A 20158-nucleotide genomic window follows, 5' to 3' on the forward strand; every position below is an offset into this window, starting at 1 on the left:
AAATAAGTTGATAAATGTGTTATGTTTCTGTCCCGTCTCTAAAGAGCAGGAAAATACAAGAAGTTCTCTCCTCAGATATGAGTGAGCAGCTCCTGTCAATACCTGTGCTCGCTTACCAAACTTAAATGGTTCAATGCCTTGCAGGAGTCCAGTCCTGGGGTCATGCCAGGTTCTCCACAGTCACCACCGCCAGACACTGACTCCCTGGACAAGCCCAAGCTGAAAGCTGGTGGCTCAGTGGAGAGCCTGAGGAGTTCCTTAAGTGGTCAGAGCTCAATGAGTAAGTCCTGTTCTAATTGTGTTGCTCCATTTTTGTGGCTGCAGGGAGCAGAGATCTCCACAGTAAGCAGAATTAGAGAAAGGCAAAACAGAAACAGTGGTTAAAAGTAGAAAAGGGTTAGTCACTAAGGGCTTACAAAGAACCGTAAGCTATTTGGTGCAGAGACTGTCTCTTTTGCTCAGTGTTTATACAGAGCCCTGAAAAAGTGAAATCCTTCTTTCTTGCTGGGTCTGCTGGTCCTGCTATTATAATGCAAATGACTGGAGTGAGAATCACAGTCCTTCACCTGTAACAATGCAGTGAAAGTGCTTTTTCAATTCCAGATCAAGGACAAGTAGCAAACAAGCACATCTTCACACTAGATTTCTGCTGGGCACTCCTGCTGGGCTTTTTTTTTGGTTCCCCTCCAGAGAGACCTTGAGGTTTTCTCATTAACAAGCTAGAGGAGTATTATTTTAAACCTCTCTGGTTAAGGTTGTTTCTAGCACAAAGCAGAGTTCAAGCAGGATCCAGATGGGGTGAACTTAATTCTATGAACTACTGATCAATAGAAAACAAGAACACACTGGGCAAAAACACTGAAGAAAAAGCTCAGTGCTTAAATAATGAAAGTGTTTTCTGAATATAATCTGATTTATTTTTTTTTTTTAATAACAACACAAAGTGTCACCATAAAACCAAACTCATGAATATGAGGGACCCGTCATATAGGATTCAGAGCTCAATTTCCTCACATCACTATGTTTTTTTGTGGGCAAAGCTTAGCAAAAAGATGACAATATCACTCCTGTGACATATCATAGGTGAGGCACTAGTTAATCATCTTCTCAGTTAAATATTGAGGAGAATAATTTGGTGTAAGAAAGGGCATTTAAGGAGTTCCAACTCCAACAACATATTTTGTAGGAAAAAAAAATGTTTCCTAGGAAGCTCTGACTGCTTTTTTGGTTTAACCTTCACAAATAATTTGTTCTTTTGTGGACTGATATTAAGTCTGTCATGTACATGTGCTTAGGTGGTCAGACAGTGAGCACAACGGATTCCTCAACCAGCAACAGGGAGAGCGTAAAATCGGAAGATGGTGATGATGAAGAACCTCCTTACAGAGGACCTTTCTGTGGAAGAGCCAGGGTTCACACTGATTTTACTCCAAGTCCCTATGACACAGACTCTCTGAAGCTCAAGGTACCAGCTCTGTTTGTTTTTAAGGGGTCAAATGTGTATTTTGGCAAAACTCTTACATAAGAGCTCCTCGTAAGAACTGTACAATTCTTGGTCTGTTAATGAGGTTGCTTGTGGGTTTTTTAAGCCTTTTAACCTATCTTATTTTGATGCATTTGAGAGTTGCTCAAATGATACTGAAAGATTAGAAAATGCAAGGAAGTATTAGTATTTCCACACATCCAAGGGAAAGACACTTGCATTTTTAGGAAAAATAAAAATAAGCCACACATTAATTTCTCTTTTGCAAGGATTTTGTTTGAAAGATTGGAAAACTACTTTACCTGCTGCAATGAATTAGTCCATCCATGGCATAATTTTCAAAATCTTTGGAAGAGATGTGGTTGCACCTACACGCAATGTCCTCTAAAGGCATTTTAGTTAATACATGTATAAGTTAATTTGAACTAATACTGAATTAATTGACCATGAGTTGTTACCCCCTTTTAATTTTTCTGGGTATCAGTGTTTTATTTGTGCAGTATTCAGTCGAAACTATATGACTTTGTACAGGGCATTCATTACTTAAAATTCCAAGGGCAGCTAATTCCTGTTAAAGCAGGTGTAAGAAAGGTAATCTCTATAAGTATACAAAACCTTGTGCGTTGTTTTGTCTGTTACGGTCAGATAATTGGTAGGAAAACCAACAGTTTTACTTTCTACATGTGCCTCCTTTCCTTACAAGATCTGATGTGAGAACGTGTCCTTATATGCTGAGCAGTCTGATCTGTTCATTCTTGCACCAGTTTCGGATAGTTGCGCTGCTTGGAGACCTCTGTACAAAACAGCAGCAATGCATCACTGGGCTATAATCTTTGCAAAAGGTCTCATTAACTTTTTGAAAACTAAAGGGTGTTTTCCATGCTGTGTACTGTGTTCTGTCCATTCTGGGAATATGGAAAACCAAGGAAAAATGATGTGTTTGCTTGAATATCCATCACAAAGCATGCCTAAATGACTTCCTTGCTGCTTTGGTCTGCAGAAAGGCGACATCATTGATATCATCAGCAAACCCCCCATGGGCACTTGGATGGGCCTGTTGAACAACAAGGTTGGCACTTTCAAATTTATCTACGTGGATGTGTTAAACGAAGAGGAAGAGAAGCCAAAGCGGCCCACCAGGAGACGCCGGAAAAGCAGACCTCCACAGCCCAAGTCAGTGGAGGATCTCTTGGATCGCATCAACTTAAAGGTCTGTCCACATTTCTTCTGTTATCCCTTTGGTTTTGTTTGTGGGAAGGATAACACCTTTGGAGTTACCAGTTTTGAAAGTTGCACTGCAGATTCATAGTCCTAAGCAACATTACCCCACTTAACAGAATTAGGTCTTAGCTGCAAAGTGGAAATAGCTAAGGCCAGGCAGAACTGCCTGTGAGGATGTGCTGCAGGCTTCTTTGTTGTATGCGCTCAGAGAGCATTGTAGCCATTATAAATCTTTGTATGGTATTGCTACCAGCTAACACCCATCAAAAGCAAGTAAAAGTATAATAAAAAAAATAACAATAGTTACTCTATCTTTACAAAATAAGTTATTTTCCACATTGCTGTTCAGAGAGCTGGAGATAATTGGTGTGGCTGTTGTTCATCGTTTGCAGTACTCTGTTCATACAGAGCTGTGGCATATTATGCAGATGGGTAGCACGCTACCCAGGCAATTTAATACAGTGCATTCCAAATAAAAAAATACGTGCAGTATTCTATCTGGCACAGCTACCTCCCTGAGCTCTGAGCAATGTTTATACAAGCTGTAGTCCTATAATTTTGCTGTTATACAGTGGTTTGCATTTGCTAAGCTACTGATATTTTTGCTGGTTATGAAAATCTCCTCTAGTATTTTTATTGCCAAAATAAGTTGAATAAACATGTTGTCTTACAGCTCTTTCCTTTCTCTTATTATGCAGGAGCATATGCCCACTTTTCTGTTCAATGGTTATGAAGATCTGGATACCTTTAAGCTTCTAGAAGAAGAGGATTTAGATGAACTGAACATCCGAGATCCTGAGCACAGAGCTGTTCTCCTCACAGCTGTGGAACTTCTGCAGGAGTATGATAGTACGTGAGATGTTTGAGGTTTTCAGTTTCAACAGAGCTCTGCCAAGAACCTTGTGAACCCCTTAAAGCAGGGAACTGGTTCATGGATTTTGACTTTTTTTTTTTTCCTAATCTAGTTATTTCCAGGGTCTTTCTATATAGCAGCATGTAGATTTTTGAGGAATGACTTAAGATTTGCATTTGTTCTGACAGAATTCTTTGTTTTTATAAGCCCTGCATACCTAGCCTATTCAAATGATGTCAAACGTACATCATTTACCCATTAGAATACTGATATTTGAGAATAAATCCTGAGGTGACCTACTCAAAATAAGAAGCTGAGGCATAGTAAATAGTCAAGAAGACACTTCTAGACTAGAGAGAAGAGATTGAGGTTATCAAGGAAAAAGATCGAAGCTAGGGGGCTGTGGAGAAGGATAATGTGATTTAAGCTTTGTCTGATTTTACCTGCATGTGCATATGATTCTTGGACTTACAGGATTGTACAGGTAGCCTCAGATTGTGCATACATCAATACAGTGATTTTCACAGGAGGGAGAAAATATATTGTTCAAGTACAAAGAGTGAAAGACAGTGAACCATCTGTCTAATATGCAGCAGTGCAACTCTGTCCATTGTCCAGATGGTCTCAGGCGAGGTTACACAAATGAGGGCAAGCAGGGTAAGCACTGGCAGTCCAACTGGACAGGGTTGTCGCTGCACAGCAAGAAGCAGGGCTGTACCATCCATGCAGTAGCCAAGAGTCACAGTACAGCAGAATCATTTATATGAAAAGCAAGTCTTGCTTGAGACAGGAATTTAGATGCTTTCAGTGCTTACGTGAAGCAACCTAAGATATACTGAGTTTCCCGTTCATCCCTAAATTTTGGCAGAAGTTTAGTATCCCACAGATGAGAATCGGTGGAATGAATTGTGGGAGGACTTTCTCAGCTGCTTCTGTGCAAAATCCTACAGTGTAGCTAAAACTGTCATAGCAACAATTTAAACAGCTGCTTATTAAGTGGGAAATGCTTAATTCTATTATAAGAGATTTGTGGTTAGCATCTTTGGATTGTGCTTTTTGGCCTGAGCTTTCACTGACATGTATCTTTCCTGTACAGTTCCCAAAGAGGCATCCAGAGTTTCTCTGCCTTTTGTCTCCGCCCAGTAAAACTACAGTTGCAGAATTGTATTCTTTTCACTTATAAGAGTAGCTTCATGTCACCTAATATGAACTTTTCTTTAATAATTGCAGAGCTGTTTAGAATGTTCACTTCCCTGAAGGAATCTTTTTCTTTTTAGGGACCTTCAATTTTGGTCAAGAACTATTTGATGTGGTGGCTGGAAAGTATAAATTCCGGCTCCAAGTCAGGATGATGAGCAGAGGGAAATGGGGACCAGACAGCTGGAACCTGGGAGGGGCAGCAGCACTTCTTTCCACTCCATAATTACCTTTCATGTGCTGAGAATAGGAATCAGAAGAACCATTTCTGACATTGTATTGCAGGGGTGGGGAGGAATGCAGCATAAACTGAGTCCTTGCATCATGAAGTTTCTTTTCTGTGTCTTCAGCTCCAGATTTAGTTTCTTTATAAAACGTGGTTTCTAACTGAATGCTGTAAGTTCCTGGAATCAGGTCTATGCAGCCTAAACTGGACCACACTTGAGCGTTGGTTGTTTGCACAGATCAAGGAAGGAAGGAAATTTTTACCACCAGTCTCTCCATTGTCACTTCCCCCTTCCTCAGGAGACGTTGCCTAACTTTGCCAGACCCATTCTTGATCCTTCTTTTTGGTCCCATCTGGAATATAAGTCAGGGTTAGGATTTTATTCTTTTAAAAACAAAAACAAACAAAGAAACAAACACTTTATTTCGTTCTCTTAATGCTTTTTGCTTTTGTTTTGGGTATTATTTTTTTTTAATTCTTAGAAAAAAACTTTGACACCATCATTTTAAATAAATTTTGGTGGTTGTAAATTGTAGGACTTGTCCCCAAAGCAACTGAGGACGCAGACAGCTCATTCTGCTTTTATTGTTTACAGCAATGCTCCCTGACACTTGTGCTGATGTTGTTGCTTAATCCTGTGCCAAACATGATGAATGTTTACAACAGTGTTTATCACTTTGTGATGGCTGTTCCTAATGCTCACTGTTTTTTAAACATGGATCTGTTGTAGTTGTTAAAACGGTGAAAATAATGATGTTAGAAATGGAAGGTTGATAAGTTCTACTGAATTCTCTGTTTGTCTCTGTTTTCACTGTATTCTCATTTCCTCTAGGTAACAGCGACCAGTCAGGATCTCAGGAGAAACTTCTCATTGAAGGGCAAGGCCTTACTGGATGCTCTCCTCGGGATTCGGGCTGCTACGAAAGCAGTGAAAACCTGGAGAATGGTAATAATGTCCTCAATGAGCCTTAAAATCCTTGCAGCCTGTTTTCAGTAGATAACTTAGTATCGTTTCAGCTCCTCTTCTAGCTTATGTGAACTACTTCATGCTTGACTTTCTCCCTTGCTCTGGCTGCCTCTTTCCGTCTTGATTTGGGCCATTGGTCTTCATCGCTGCTGTTTCTAATTTATTTATTTGCAGTGGTAGAAAACAAATCACATTTCACAAATCATCTGCTATTTTTTTGTAATCATATGGCAACAGGTACTCTCACTGCCATACTGTGTCTTGTCCACCCCCTATCATAGTCTTGCAGCCATGCCTCATGAGGCTTGCACTACTTACACTCAGACAGCACTTTTCTAAGGGACCATTGGCAGTGGAAAAGTATCCGAACTACACTGGGATTAGGCAAATTGCTGTTAAACTTACACAGAAACTGTTTATAAGATAAACAGTTAAAATGCACTGTGTTTTAGGCTGTTTTTTTTTTGTTGTTGTTATTTTTGTTTTCATTTTGCTCAGGTTGCATGTTGCATTCCCATCTGATCAGAGGCCAGGTGCAGAGATTTAGTATTTTAGTGTATGAACAAGTGGCTAGCAAGTTAACTTAATTTAAAAGCTTGTGAGAAAATAAGCTAAAACAAAAGCAAGAACTGCTTATGCTCAGTTCCAACTACCTTGTCTTGTGCATCAGTGAAAGGTGATGTGCTGAAAAATTACTGAGATGGATGCTAATCAAGATTATTCTCCATGTTCTGAAGAAATCAGATTGTTGTGTTGACTGAGGACTACATACTTGAGGGATTTAAGCTTGTACACACAAATATTTCATTAGAGATTAAATATTAAAATGGATTAAACTGGTTTGTATTTCACTTGGTGCTTGGCATTATCAGTCCAAGCTTTTGAGCCTTGTTTTGGCCTCAGAGTGCCTGGTTTCATCACTAACATCCAGTATAAACAGGAATCCAAGAACAAAATAAACAGAGATGCTGTATGCCCCTTGTAGTAGCCATTTCTCCCATTTAAAATACAAGCTAAAGATCTTTCTCTTAGTATGTCCATTTTCTGTCAGTCTGTCACTCAGAAATAACCATTTATTGAAGAAAATTGCAATTTGCTTTGAAGCTGAATGCTCGAAATTGGCAATATACTAAATTCCTGAAAGCAGAGGGAATTTTCGCCTTGAACATGAATCCTCATGGAGCAGGCATGCTAGAATGTAATCATAGCTAGATATATGGCATATGTGACAATTTTCTTTCCTTTTTATCTCTAAGTGCCATCATTATGATAGCTGTAGCACTGAAGTTAAATTGCTGCCTGTACATTTTCCTTATTTTAACAATATAATAAAATCTTTTGAAAGCAATTGTTATTGCCTGTCTGCTTAGATACTTACTTTTACGTTTAAACTATTATTTTTATCTGAGTTTTGCAGAATGTGAAATACCACTAATGATTTTTATATTGCTTTTCATCTATGGCTTGCTGCATTTCTGTATCATTTTTGCTCACAAATGCATTTAGTGCTTGCTTTGAAAACCATTATGAAAAGAACGTTCAGTATGGGAGTCATTCAGAGATTTTGTTAAGGCTGGTTAATCTGAAATGTGCTCCACCTTCTCGGCAAAGTTCATGGACAGTAATGGCTTCCATATTTATTGTTTACAAAATACATTGGAGGCTCAACTGTTAAAATAAGGATAATCATTTGTCTAATATAAACATCATAATGTGCGGATCAGCAATAATAAACTGCTTTTCATAAAGGGGAAAATGAAATTATGAGAAGAAACTGGCCTTCACATTTCCCGGGGAATGGTTTTGCATAATGTTTTAATGGCCACAGTAGGGCCCTGTTTTAGGCCGATATTGCACCTTTTGGCATCAGTTCAAGATTTCAGAGCTCTTCTTGCAATTTGGATAAAAATGGCTTGCCATGTATTATGGCAGTGATATGGGTGTATTTCTTCTCTGGATCCCGCTGCAGAAATACTTACATTTCTCATAGGTATCTGCAGTGTACTTACAGCAACATTGTGGTCTTAATGCAATTTGCAGAGAGTAAGGACTATAAAGTTTGCAACTTATTCAGTGATAAACAGGAAGAAAATAAGACCAGAAAGCAACCATACAAGATCAGACCATTAGTCCATATAGACTAGTCCTTGATTTAAAACAGGGCACAGAGAGATGAATTCTCCTTTAAACTTCTGATAACAGTGCAGTTACTGAGTTCTTCTTGCATGCAGTTGTCTGTCTGAGACACATTTAGAAACCTTATCAGAAATCTAGTTCCTTCAGGAAGCAGCCAAAAGCAGATAGTTACAAGAAGAATGTAAGAACAGAGTAAGCATATTTAAGGCTTCCCAAGGTACCGAAATTCCATGAATTTGGTACAGTTTCCTGGCATTCATCCATTTTCCTCAAACTGTTTATTTTTATGCACATCCATGGTCTTCCTTAAAACCTCCATACTTAGCATTGTCTGTGTATAGACCTCTGTCATACTCCTTCTCAAGGCATCTCTTTTCTAATCTGAGCCATCATAAGTCATTCTGTATCTCTGATAACGCCTGGCTTCTTTGAACCTTTTCCTGTTGTGATGCATACCTTCTTAAGGAGGAATAGGGTGTGAAAGGAATAGGAATTGCATATGCAAGGCACAAAGATGAAGAGGCTGACAAACCATGACTGTATCAGGTGGGATAATGATGTTCTCTGATTTGTTCAGGAACTGAAGCCCAAATTTCCGTAGTGCCAACTGAGCACCCAAAGCACTTAAGCATTCAGTACTAATTAGTCAGAAGAGGAAGCAACAAAACAGATGGCCATGTTGCCTGATGTAGGGTGGTTTTCTACTAGTTGTATTCATAAAAAAGCAGTGATGTAAGGATTGTCTCAGGTGCCATCATCTTCGTTGTGTCAGTTGAGATGTTTGAAATGCACACAGAAATACTGCCACAGAAAGCAATGCTAAAAAAAAGAAAAAAAAGAAAAAAAAAAAAGAAATCTGGGATCTATACAGGCCATTGAATATATTCTGTATCTGGTTTTGAGTTCTGAATTCCCTGAGCGTGATCTTCCACACACAAAAGGTATTGAGGGAAACACTCAAAATTTATTGCTGTAGCTCTGGTACCTCTGGAAATATTCCCAAAGATAATTTTCTTTCTTCTGAGGTAGATAATGACAGAAGATTGAAAAGTTCATTCTGTGTATTCTAACAGTAATAACTATATCATGAGAGGTGGACACAGCTTTATCTAATAAAAAAAACACTGCAGCATAACATTGAACAAAAGGGTAAAGTATGCTTGTAGCTTGAACTGAACCTTTTGTACTGAAAACAATACAAACATTCCATTAATTTTGTGTAAGGATCACCTTGGTTATCTTAGTTTTCAGCCAGATGCTTATGTCCTTCTGCACATATTTAAATCAGAGAGATTGCTGTGGTTGACAGCACTATGAAAGGCAATAGTCTGCTTACCAGGGAGTCATAAGAATATACACTTTAACCGGTATAGGTTTGTAGTTTTTTTTTTTTGTTTGTTTGTTTGTTTGTTTTGAGATGGGGAAGGAATGTTACATTTGTAGACATTGTTTATATAGGTCCCCGCTTCCTGGAAACAATTTAAAAACATATTTAAAAGCCTGCTTTCAGGAAATATGGCCTTCTTTTCTTAATTTCACAAGAGCATACTGAAATTATACCCCTCAGTCAGGAGGAGGGAAGGAATAGGTAGAAGAGGAGAAATCACAGTGGTCATACTGCTACATTGCTCATGACAAATCTATGTAAGAGAAATTATAATCTGAATCCTTGTCCTTTGTACAAAACAGTAGCATTGAAGCATTGAACCCACTGCTTGTTTTAAACAATTTTGAAGCAGAGACCTTAAAGATTATATATCTAGTTACTTATTTTGCAGAAAAAAATGTTTTGTTTTTTTTCCCTTACTCTCACCACATTTGTATTTTTTTGTGAATCAGGGCTGGAATGAACTAAAGTTTGCTTTTGTTTTCCTAGAATTTTTATTCTCTTATTTTTTCTGTTTTCTTCTTCCTTTTCCTGTTTCCCACTTCTTCTTTTTCTCATCCCCACGTTACTGGACTTTACACAGGCATATCCCAAAGAAACAAAATGATGTTTCCTAGATACCATCATAACTTCAGTAAAAGCCTAACATCGCACAGCAGTAGCATTTGTCAGAACTTTTCTTTTAGGTGTTGAGGTATCTCAGTGTGCCTTTCTAAAACCAGCGTAAGCCCTGATGAATATTTCAGGCTGAAAAGAAGGTACACGGATTGTGTTAAGTGAGCTGTGACAGCAAGCCCTAGACAATATGGTGAACCGCTGCCTAAGTCAGACATGTGCTAGCAAATATGAATAATGAACAGAGAACACTCCTTTCCATGCTCACTACATATTGACATTAGTGCCTGGGGTACTAAAAAATGAATGTAATGTTTCTTAAACATGCTTTTTTAATGTGGTTGTAAGTTATTTTCAGAAGGCAGTGGTCTCACTCCACAAAAAGGTGCAGGTAGTTAAGTTTTTCTGCTACTTCTCAAAGTTACCTGAATACAAGGATGTAGGAAAGGAACCAAGTTCTTGTGTGATGTGTCTTTATTAGCTTTTTGGGAAAATGGTGCTACTTAGCTGGAGCTGAACTGTACACATTCTGAGAAGAGAGTTCTTGTATGCTTGTATTCACCATTGTGGGCACGTGTTGGTTTTAGACAGAATAACCTGGCTGGCATACGAGTAAACGTGGCCAACTTCCCCCCTTGAGGGGGAATGTTCTCCTTATTTCTCTTTAAAGGTACCCTCAGCCATATTTGCTAGTTTTCTGACTACTTTGATTTTAAATTCCTTGAGCATAAAAAGAGGGAAAGCAAGCAATTTCTCTTGTAGGTTAAGCAGGTGCTTTCTTTGCGTAACAGGAATTTTGGAAATGGGACACTCCTAAGTAAAACACACACTAGATTTATGTTAGCATTCATATTTAAGGCGAGCAATATATATTATTCAAAAACAAAACATTAAGCTTCTCTTTTGAAGGCAAACTATATGAAAGGAAGCATCTATTGCTTAAAAGTGCATTAGATTAATTCATTTTGAATGAAGTTAGCACAAGTTCTCAGATCTCTAAAGCTAAATTATCCTTTAATTGACAGCAATTAATTACCTATTATTATTGGATTTTGTCAACATTTAGCCAAAGCTTTTTTCTTTCTTTTCTCCATTGGAAAAAGAAGTTCCAAGCTTTAGCTATCTGTCATTGTTTTAGAAAGTTTACTGTAGGTGGGCAAAAGTAGCATTATCACCCAGAAAAAAATAATTATTCAGGATATGTTGTTCATTCTGAGAGGTTGTCTGCTCCGAGACAAATTTACTTCAGTCTTGTAAATACACATATATCTATGCAGCGCTGGAGAAATGGCCTTGGATTTCATGCTCATGAATACAGTAATGAGATCAGAATTTTTCTATCAAGCAGATTTGATGGACTTCTACGCTGTCTTAAAGTGTTGGTGCATATCTCATAAAAATATGAAATAAAGCTTACAAAGGACATGTGGTTCAGATTGGCTCAAGTCCTCACATCTTAAATCGTTATAATAAAACACCACATTTCTAAGACCTTCCACTCTGATAAAGCATACGGCATGAGAATAACACTAAGATTAGTCACTCTTGAAAATTTCTTTTGTAACAGTCTCAATTTCATAGTGTAAGACCATTCTCCATAAAACCCTTGTTCCTAAAAGTAACTTTACAAAGGGATTGTTGCAACACCAGTCTTCCTGGAACATTTTTGCTTTCTGATTTACCATCAAAAATGGTTTGCTGTTTACTTTAGAGATGAAATAACACTATTGACATACGTAGTAATTAAAAAAAAATAAAATTGAGCATTCCTGCATTTTTAAAGCAATCTAGTAAACTCCATTAGGAGGTGAACATATTTATCAACATCCTAAAGGAGTTAGAAGAGTGGAGAAAAGTGCCAGAACTTATGAGTTACTTCTGCATGGGGTCAAACCAGTTCATATAACTGGTATAGAATATCAGGTCTAAGTGCAGGATATATTTTCATTGAAAAAGGTTTAAGTGACTTAGACCTCAAAGCTCTGTAAGCAGGGGAGCAGATGGGACAGTAATTATTTTAAAGGTATTTTCCTTACCTGATAGCAATTATCAGTTCTTCATTAGCAAAGCTGAAACTCAGAAATTCATGTTTAAAATGGCATTGGGTTCCTGTGCTTTTAGAGTTAAATACTAAACTACTGTGTTTCAAAGTCATTTAGAAGTGATCCCCTATTAATACGCAGAGGGTATTTTTTTATAATGGATTGTGATTTATTTGATTTTAGGTAAAACTCGAAGGACCTGTCATCTGCCCTCAAAATCAGCAAGTGAGCACAGCTTTAAGGACTTCAGCAGAAACCAGCTATCCAATTATCCTACACTCCCACTGACCAAGTCAATAGAAACTCTCCAGCAAGGGGAAAAAGAAAGCCGGTTGAGCTGTTCACATCGTGCTCTGAAGAGCTCTGTCCAACCTCCAGCTGTTATGGGTCTGAAGAAGAACCGTAGGAGTTTACCAGTTGCCGTCTGCCGGAGCTATGAAACTCTGGATGGCCCCCAGGGTGTGGATACCTGGCCAAGATCTCACTCCCTGGACGATCTCCAGGGAGAATCCAATACCAACCTACAGGACACTAGCAAGAAAGATTCTTTTCCTCAGGATTCACTGGATACAGCAAAAAAGGCAACTGGATCTGCCCTGACACCTCAGCCTCATGGGGGCAGTTTTATGGTAGGTGACTTGATGCCTAAGCAAGGTAAGGGAGCTGCCAGTTCTCAGAAGGGAAGAGGTAAGGAGTTGGACTGCTCTGTAACGGAAAGTGCAGGTGGAAAGCCTGTTCTATTCCCCCTGAAAAACTGTGAAGCTCAGGCTGCCTTGGTGACACACCCTGCAACAAGGACACCTCTTGAAATACAGAGTAAGGGCTTTCATGACCTTGCACGGGCTGATTATGCTCCAGTCCTCAAGGGCGGTCTAGAAGCTGAGCAAAAAGGCACAAACGAGGCAAGAATGCAACCAAAAAATCCCTCTCAGCCACCACCTGTCCCTGCCAAAAAATGCCGAGAACGCCTTTCGAACGGATTATATCATCCTCCCGTGACCGCAAGCGGGAACCACTCCAGTCTAGAAGCACCGTGTTTGCCGGTGAAAAAGTCCAGCCCATCCGCTCCCGTTGATTTGCACGGAGTACCTGCCCATAGGACATCTTCTGAACAGGAGCCCATTACCCCTCCTAGCCCACTGCCGCCCTGGCTGTCAGAGCTCCCAGAGACTGCTAGTGTTCAGCAGCACGTGGTAAAGCTCGGTCCTGCTTCGGCAAGGAAAGTCTCTTGTAGCAGGGGAATGGATCTGGAAATGGTGATAGAAAACAAGCTGCAGTCTGAAGACATTGATCTTACTGAAGAACCATACTCAGACAAGGTAGGTGGAGCACATTGCTTCAGTCTTTTTATTCTATCAATGTTCCAAGGGGCTAGTCTTTCATTTATCTTATCTGTTGCATTTTTGCAAGTAACCGGCCTAGATAAACCATAAATCATGAAGACTCTAGACATTATGCGTCTGTGCTTGTCTTTAATATTGGGCCTTCTTCCTAAAATAACTATCTAGATGTATTGCAGAGGGACTGAGATACCAGACTTATTCTGAGTCTTCATCTCTTAGGGCCACCAGTACTGTGGTGGCACCAAGCACAGAAATCTCCTCCTCTGCTGCTGTAGGGAAGTGAAGCTGAAGAAGGAAGTCACATAGATTTCCAAGAAAATCTGAATCAATAGCATAGGGATGAGGACATCATTTTGGGAAGGAAGGAGTCCTAACTTCCAGTCCGTCCCTTGAGGATTGCTCTTTCAGTTTTCTTGGAAGAGTCATTGGCTAAAATGCATGAGCAGTGTTAAAAGGAAGAACAGAACAGAACATGGTAATTTCCCATCTCCCAGAAGTATCTTTGTCCGTAAATAAGGCTCATGCATTTCTTGTTTTTCTGGGCTATCCTCTTCTGCACCCTTCAGAAGCAGAACTGAGCCAGCAGCTGACTTGCAGGAATGTTAGATATCTGACCCCTTTCAAAAGCTGAGGCAAATTTTGACATGTGCTACATCTCATGCCACGAAGGAGAATGTTACTAAGCTTGTAATAGCCCAAAGCTTTTGGTGCCTAGGATATATTACGATTCCAAATAGCAGTTGCTGGTTGATTCAGACATCTTCTGCAGTTAAGTGGTGCCTGGGAGGAGGTGGGCTGGGGCACTCAGGGAGAACTCTGCAGCAGCACAGCATAGGTGGTCCAGCCGCAGTGTCAGAGTGCAAGGGGAGATGCAAGTGTGAGTTTACCAGTATGCTGTCCTGGTAGGAAATGTATAGAAATCCTTTTTTAAACAGAACATAGAAGAAAAAAGTCCTTGCATGAAGAACAAATTAAATTAGGATGATGTGGAAAGAGTAAATCAGAATTTAAGAAATGTTCTTTGACATGTGCTATGCTGTTACTGGTCTGTCTCTGGCAGACCTTGCCCTGCCACTGCTGTTGGAGGCTTGCTGCATCTGTCACGCAGCCTCCAAAAGAATCAGGGAACAGCTGGGCTGAAGGATCACATCAGTTAACTGATTAAACCAAACCTCATAAAATTATCCAGAGAAGCTTACTGTGAAAACCAGTTACTGTTCAGTAGCTTATGGGAGTCGAGTTTCACTGGGAAATGCTAACAACATGCCCTTTGGGGAGACACTCCTTCAAGTTGAGCGATAGGATTTTTGCTGTTGATTTCAGTGAGACTGGAACTGACCTTAAAGCTCATAAAAAGCTGTATGCTGCTGTTTGTTAAAGATACTGGTAAAGATACATACTGCTATTTTTGCATCTCCCCACCATCATGCTTTATAGCAAAGTAAAATTATTTTTGTGAATCTTGAGGAAAAATGCTTCTTGCTCCCATCCCACACTTCTTTGTTTGTGTCGATTGATCAGTACTGACACGCTTCTTTCACTTGTCTCTCCTTTGTGGCTGGCTGGGAACGTTCAGCATGGTCGCTGTGGCATTCCTGAGGCTTTGGTACAGAGGTACTCGGAAGACTTGGACCAGCCTGAAAAGGATGTCGCTGCAAACATGGACCAGATCCGGGTAAAGCAGCTGAGGAAGCAGCATCGCATGGCAGTAAGTATTTCCTTAAACCCAAGTTTCTTAATTATGAGCAGACCTTTTAAAAAGGATTGACTACTGGTAAAGGGAGGAAGCTGTCAAGTCCTGGTACAAAACTGTTGCCTGTGCTCACCCAGCAAGTATGACATATGTAGGGGTACTACAGGGGCAGTAGGTCTCTCCCCCTCTCCCAAAGGAGGATATTTAATAGTTAAAGGAGGGCAGACAGCCCTTTATTCTGACCAAATCCCTGGAAAATTTAAGGAGACTGTTATCAAGTGTAACAGAGAGTCACTCACTAAGGATGGTGTATATTGATATCTTGATATCAGTGTTGATACCTGAAAGGTTTTGCACCCTTTTTTCCTTTCTCAAAGTGTGCCGTTTTGCACTCCTCTCCTTAGAAAAAGCAGGAGGGGGAAACAATCAAAAACCTTCATGTCTTTTTATAAAAGAGCTTGGTCTGTCTGAGGAGGTAATAGGCAAACGTGGTATTCTTTTCCCTTGGATCAACCTGGAATGGATCAGCCTGGGAAGAAGGCTGGGTATTTTTGAGTGATTTCAAACTAATTCAGAATGGTACATGACAATTGCCCAAGCAACTGAATACTGCCCACTGCATCTACATCGCCAAAATTGTTGCTGTTTCTCCTTCTCCGTGGTGATCTTAGCCTTTCTGCCCACAGCCCACTCTCATACCAACATGCATCCCGTAAGAGGGAGAAGCTGCAACACCTGCTGTTGAATTCTACCAGCTTAGAAGAACAGAAGACGACCTGCAGTAAAACAAGCAGTATGTTTAACGTTAATGCTTTTTCTTTTTTCTTCTCTTCTGCCCAGATTCCAAGTGGAGGGCTCACTGAAATTTGCCGAAAACCTGTCTCCCCAGGACTTATCACTTCTGTATCTGACTGGCTGATTTCCATTGGTCTACCTATGTATTCCAGCCCGCTCACAGAAGCAGGATTCAACACACTGAGCAAAGTGCCTTCTCTGTCACAAACTTACCTTCAAGAAGCTGGCATCACAGAGGAAAGGCACATAAGCAAGCTCCTGGCAGCAGCAAGACTCTTCAAACCTCTTGATCCAGAGGCAATTTAACATGCTCCCTAGCATGGCATTGCCTGGTCAAGGACCCATTGCTCCTTCCTGCACCGATATTGCCCTAATTACTTCACATAGCTAAAGGGATCGAGGAAGTGGCTCCAAAGGACAGGCAGATATCTTCTTCAAAGGGTATGAAATGTTTCAATTGCTGTCTTTGGCAACTGAAGGAGAAGAGAAGCAACCACCAGGTAACATAGATGTGGTACTTCCCTCCCCCTCTCTCCCTTGTAAAGTATTCTTGTTTCATAAAGTACATAGGGCTGGCCTGGGATCAGACAGTGTCACAGAATTAAGGGACCCTTACATATTTTCCACAAGTTCGTGGAAGTGATACTAATAATAGGCCCCATTTCTATGTAGAACTCCTTAGGTTGGGGGCCTTCTGTACACCTGGAGTCAATCCTACAGACCTTGTGCAAACCAAGGTGCAAGCCCCGGTAGAAGCTGTTTGGCAAATGCCATTTATTTAGCAGTCTAGAGCTAATCACATACCTTCCTCCCTGGTCATTTTTGCTGTTGCTTGGTATAGGTCCCAATATGCCACAAAGCCTTTAGCTAGGCCAAAGTCAATGGACTGGAATTAGTTTACAGTATGGTCCATTTCTGTCACTCCAATGCAATTAACCCAAGGAGAGTCAGAAAGCTTCTTTTAATTTGTACAGAACTGAGGTCATTTTTATAACTGCTTTCTAGCAATCTGCTTTTTATTTGCCTTAAAACAAGCTGTTAAGCAGTTACCTAATGTTCACTTACCTGTATTCGTGTTTCCCAAGCCTTTTTTCAACCTGTCACTTTTAAGCTGCATTTAGGGTGATATCCAGCTGAAGTAGCTTCTATAAATTGCCTCATCATGACATCTTATGGGTTGTAGAGATGCTTTTACAAATGCAGGGTTATGCTAGGTTTTGGTTGTGAGGCTAACTTCTTGTTCACTACGGTCTGCATTTACTGTTCTTACTAAACAGTTCCAAGATATACTGCCTTGTATATATGTAACTGCTTTTCATTTTAATCATATTCTGTGTACTGTGTTATATTGTCAATCATTATGCTGCAGCTTTGACTTGGTATCCTGACCATATCGATTCCAAACAGTGGGTTTCTGCAAATGAAAAATCACTTGTGGGAAATAAAATGCATCAAAAATCAAATTGTGTCCCATAGAAATAATGAGATCCGGTAATTTCATTGCATGGACAAATAAATCCTATATTGTCTTATAAATTACACTGTGATTTTAAAACAGTCGATATCCTTCATGTCTGAGTGTTAATGTTACCTCTCACTGGAAGACAGCATTGTTCTGGCATATGTGGTGAACCATTTTTTCATGATGTAATGATATTTTTCTGCCTAAATCCATGTGAAACGTTCCATTCATATATGTGGCTAATGACAGATTTTATTTTTCTATATGGGTACACGTTTATATACCAAATACAGATTATCATGAATAGCATATAACTATTTTTTTTTCTTTGGGGTCTATGTATGGTGTATCCTATAGCTTTCTTATAGCACAAATGCTCCACGGAAGACAGAGCAAGCTTTACTCTGGTAGGCAAAGTGAGATGAAGAAACCTGGGCACAGGCCAGGAAGTGTGACTGTTTGCATTATCAGTTCTGACATCAGCTTACTGTATAAAACCAGGCCAGTCACTTCACTGTTTGGTGCCTCAGTTATCCTGGCCTCATATTGAGCTAATAACACTTTTCCTGAGGAAATGCTCTCAGATTGATGAATAAAAGGTTGTGCTTACTACATGAGTCCTTGCTATATATGGTCCTTACGTGGCCAAATTTTAAGTCAGATAACTATGCATTTTACTACAGATGATAATTAATTTGTCTCCTGGTGGAATTGATAGGTGTTAGGCTTACTTTCCTAGCTTTAGAGCTGTTGACTCCTGGTATCATCAGCTTTGCATTCTGTCCCCATCAGGAATTACACCATCACGTGAAGGCAACTAATTCACCGGTATAACTTGAAATTGTTTCAAACAGAGCTCCTCCAGATCTTCTGCTGTAATGTTGTCTTCAGTGTATAATCGTTGTGTTGTAATATGGCAGCATCAGGAAACAACAGCATAGATGTTTCACGCAGCTGGTGAACTTAAAAAAAATAATAATTGAAAAGACTTTTTAATAATAATGATTTGTCATTTCCTCTCTGAGGTTTACATGGCAACTATCAGTAAGCAGGAGATGAAAAGAGTATTGAGACTTCCTGGGATTACTGGCAGGGGCCAGAACTGAGGAAAATTAGACAGCAGCTTCCTTGGAGCAAGAGAGAGCCCAAGCTGGCTATATGCAATAAAAAAAGGAAACATTTCTTCTTGTTGCAGGGAAGGCAACTCACATAATAAAGCCCTCCCATATTAATTACCTCCACTCTTTTAATAACAGAAGAAATACAGGAATAAGCCAAACCTGCGTGCCAAACTCTCTTTGTAACTCCTTGTTTTTAAATGATTTTATAGCCCAGGGAAACCAAATCCCACCCATCCAGGACTAGAGTGAGCAGTCTGAGGTGTGTGAGTTTTAGTAGTTGCTTTGTTTTCCTTTTTAAGACTGTGCTCTGTGGTCTTACTTGAATTATAATTTTAGTTTATATTTTAATCTAAAAAAAGCCTTAAGCTTCTCAGTGTTTGAGCTTCCCTGCTGTGGTTTCAGTGACCCGTGGCGTTCCCCAAGCAGGTGAGGCAGTGTACAGCCATAACACCTCTTACATTTCCTCGCAGCCGTTCAGTGCTCTAAGCAAAAATTCACTCTTTGACTCTTGGGAAGCACAAAAGAAACCTGCCGCTGGAACCTCAACCTGCTCTGCTCAGGCTAATGCTGTTACGCATCTATCCATTGTACCGTTGTAACTCAAATAGCTATTTAACAATAGAAGCAGCAAGCCCCAAATATTGCAGAATGCCTTCGTAACTGTGCGCTTCCATCAGTAACCCTCTATTACTACCCAGGTAGGCCTTGGGCTCTTCGAGGAGCCTGGCTTTAAATGCAAGCTGGGAGCACGATCAGAAGCATTAAATGTTGTGTTACTCAAACAGGTCATCATCTCTAAGAGCAGCAACAGTGGTCGATTCACCAAGTCACAGCTGTGCAGTTGTACTGTATTATTTTTAGAATAAATAATACTTTTGGTCCAAGATACCTTTATCTTTAATTGACACCCTCTGGGGAATCAAAACTGTCAAGCAAGTTATGTAACAACTAACAAAGTTGCACTTTCTGTATATGAAATCAATATTTAAATAACTTATTTTTCTCCATTTGCTGTTCTTAAATGATGTAAGTAGCTGTAATATACCAGTACTCAATATGTCCTGCAGTTTGCTTCAACCCAAGAAAGCTGTGTATTGTAAAGGAAAAAAAAAAGAAAAAAACAAAATATGAATGTGTAAAGATTATTGTGCTGTTTCATTTAGCAAAAAAAAAAAAAAAAAGGTTGACAAAAGGGTTTTCCTGTGTATCAAAACTGTCTATAATTATATGTCATATGTTCATAGATAAAAAGTAAATAAATTTCCTTGGTGTCTCTCTTTTTTTTTTTTTTTGGTTGCTCTTAATGTAGCTAAAAGACTTGCTTACTGGTGTGGTAGCAATGTGCAGCTATTTAATTTCCTATCTCAGGCCTCCTCCCTCCAGCTCACCTAGTCTGTAGTTCCTCATGGTGTAAGCATTCTCAACACACACCAACAGCTAGAAAAAAGAAAAAAAAAAAAAAAAAGATTAAAAAATAAACTTTTAAAAGCCCTGATAATCCATGACTAGCCGGAGTCCTAAAAATGTGACTGAGTGCAACGTGAATCATCACTGTCTGAACCTCCTTGCCATGGTTTTGGTGAACTCCGCAGTTTCATGAACAGTTGTGGACTCTGC

The 20158-nt window shown here is 39.7% G+C and overlaps 1 protein-coding gene across 10 annotated transcripts in view; it reads left to right on the forward strand.

The window, feature by feature from the left end:
- The window catches only part of SASH1 (SAM and SH3 domain containing 1), a 549635-nt gene extending 529834 nt beyond the window's left edge, over positions 1-19801 (forward strand). For all 10 annotated transcript variants that reach the window (XM_032183554.1, XM_032183556.1, XM_032183558.1 and 7 more), the window contains 8 exons: positions 145-280; positions 1296-1465; positions 2484-2693; positions 3403-3553; positions 5813-5926; positions 12311-13446; positions 15047-15178; positions 16004-19801. In XM_032183554.1, the coding sequence (XP_032039445.1) occupies positions 145-280; positions 1296-1465; positions 2484-2693; positions 3403-3553; positions 5813-5926; positions 12311-13446; positions 15047-15178; positions 16004-16264 (2310 nt within the window). In that variant the 3' untranslated portion in view covers positions 16265-19801. The remainder of the gene's footprint in view (positions 1-144; positions 281-1295; positions 1466-2483; positions 2694-3402; positions 3554-5812; positions 5927-12310; positions 13447-15046; positions 15179-16003) is intronic.
- The last annotated feature ends 357 nt before the right edge of the window (positions 19802-20158 follow it).

The sequence above is a fragment of the Aythya fuligula genome, chromosome 3, assembly GCF_009819795.1.
Source record: "Aythya fuligula isolate bAytFul2 chromosome 3, bAytFul2.pri, whole genome shotgun sequence".
Lineage (NCBI taxonomy): Eukaryota > Metazoa > Chordata > Aves > Anseriformes > Anatidae > Aythya > Aythya fuligula.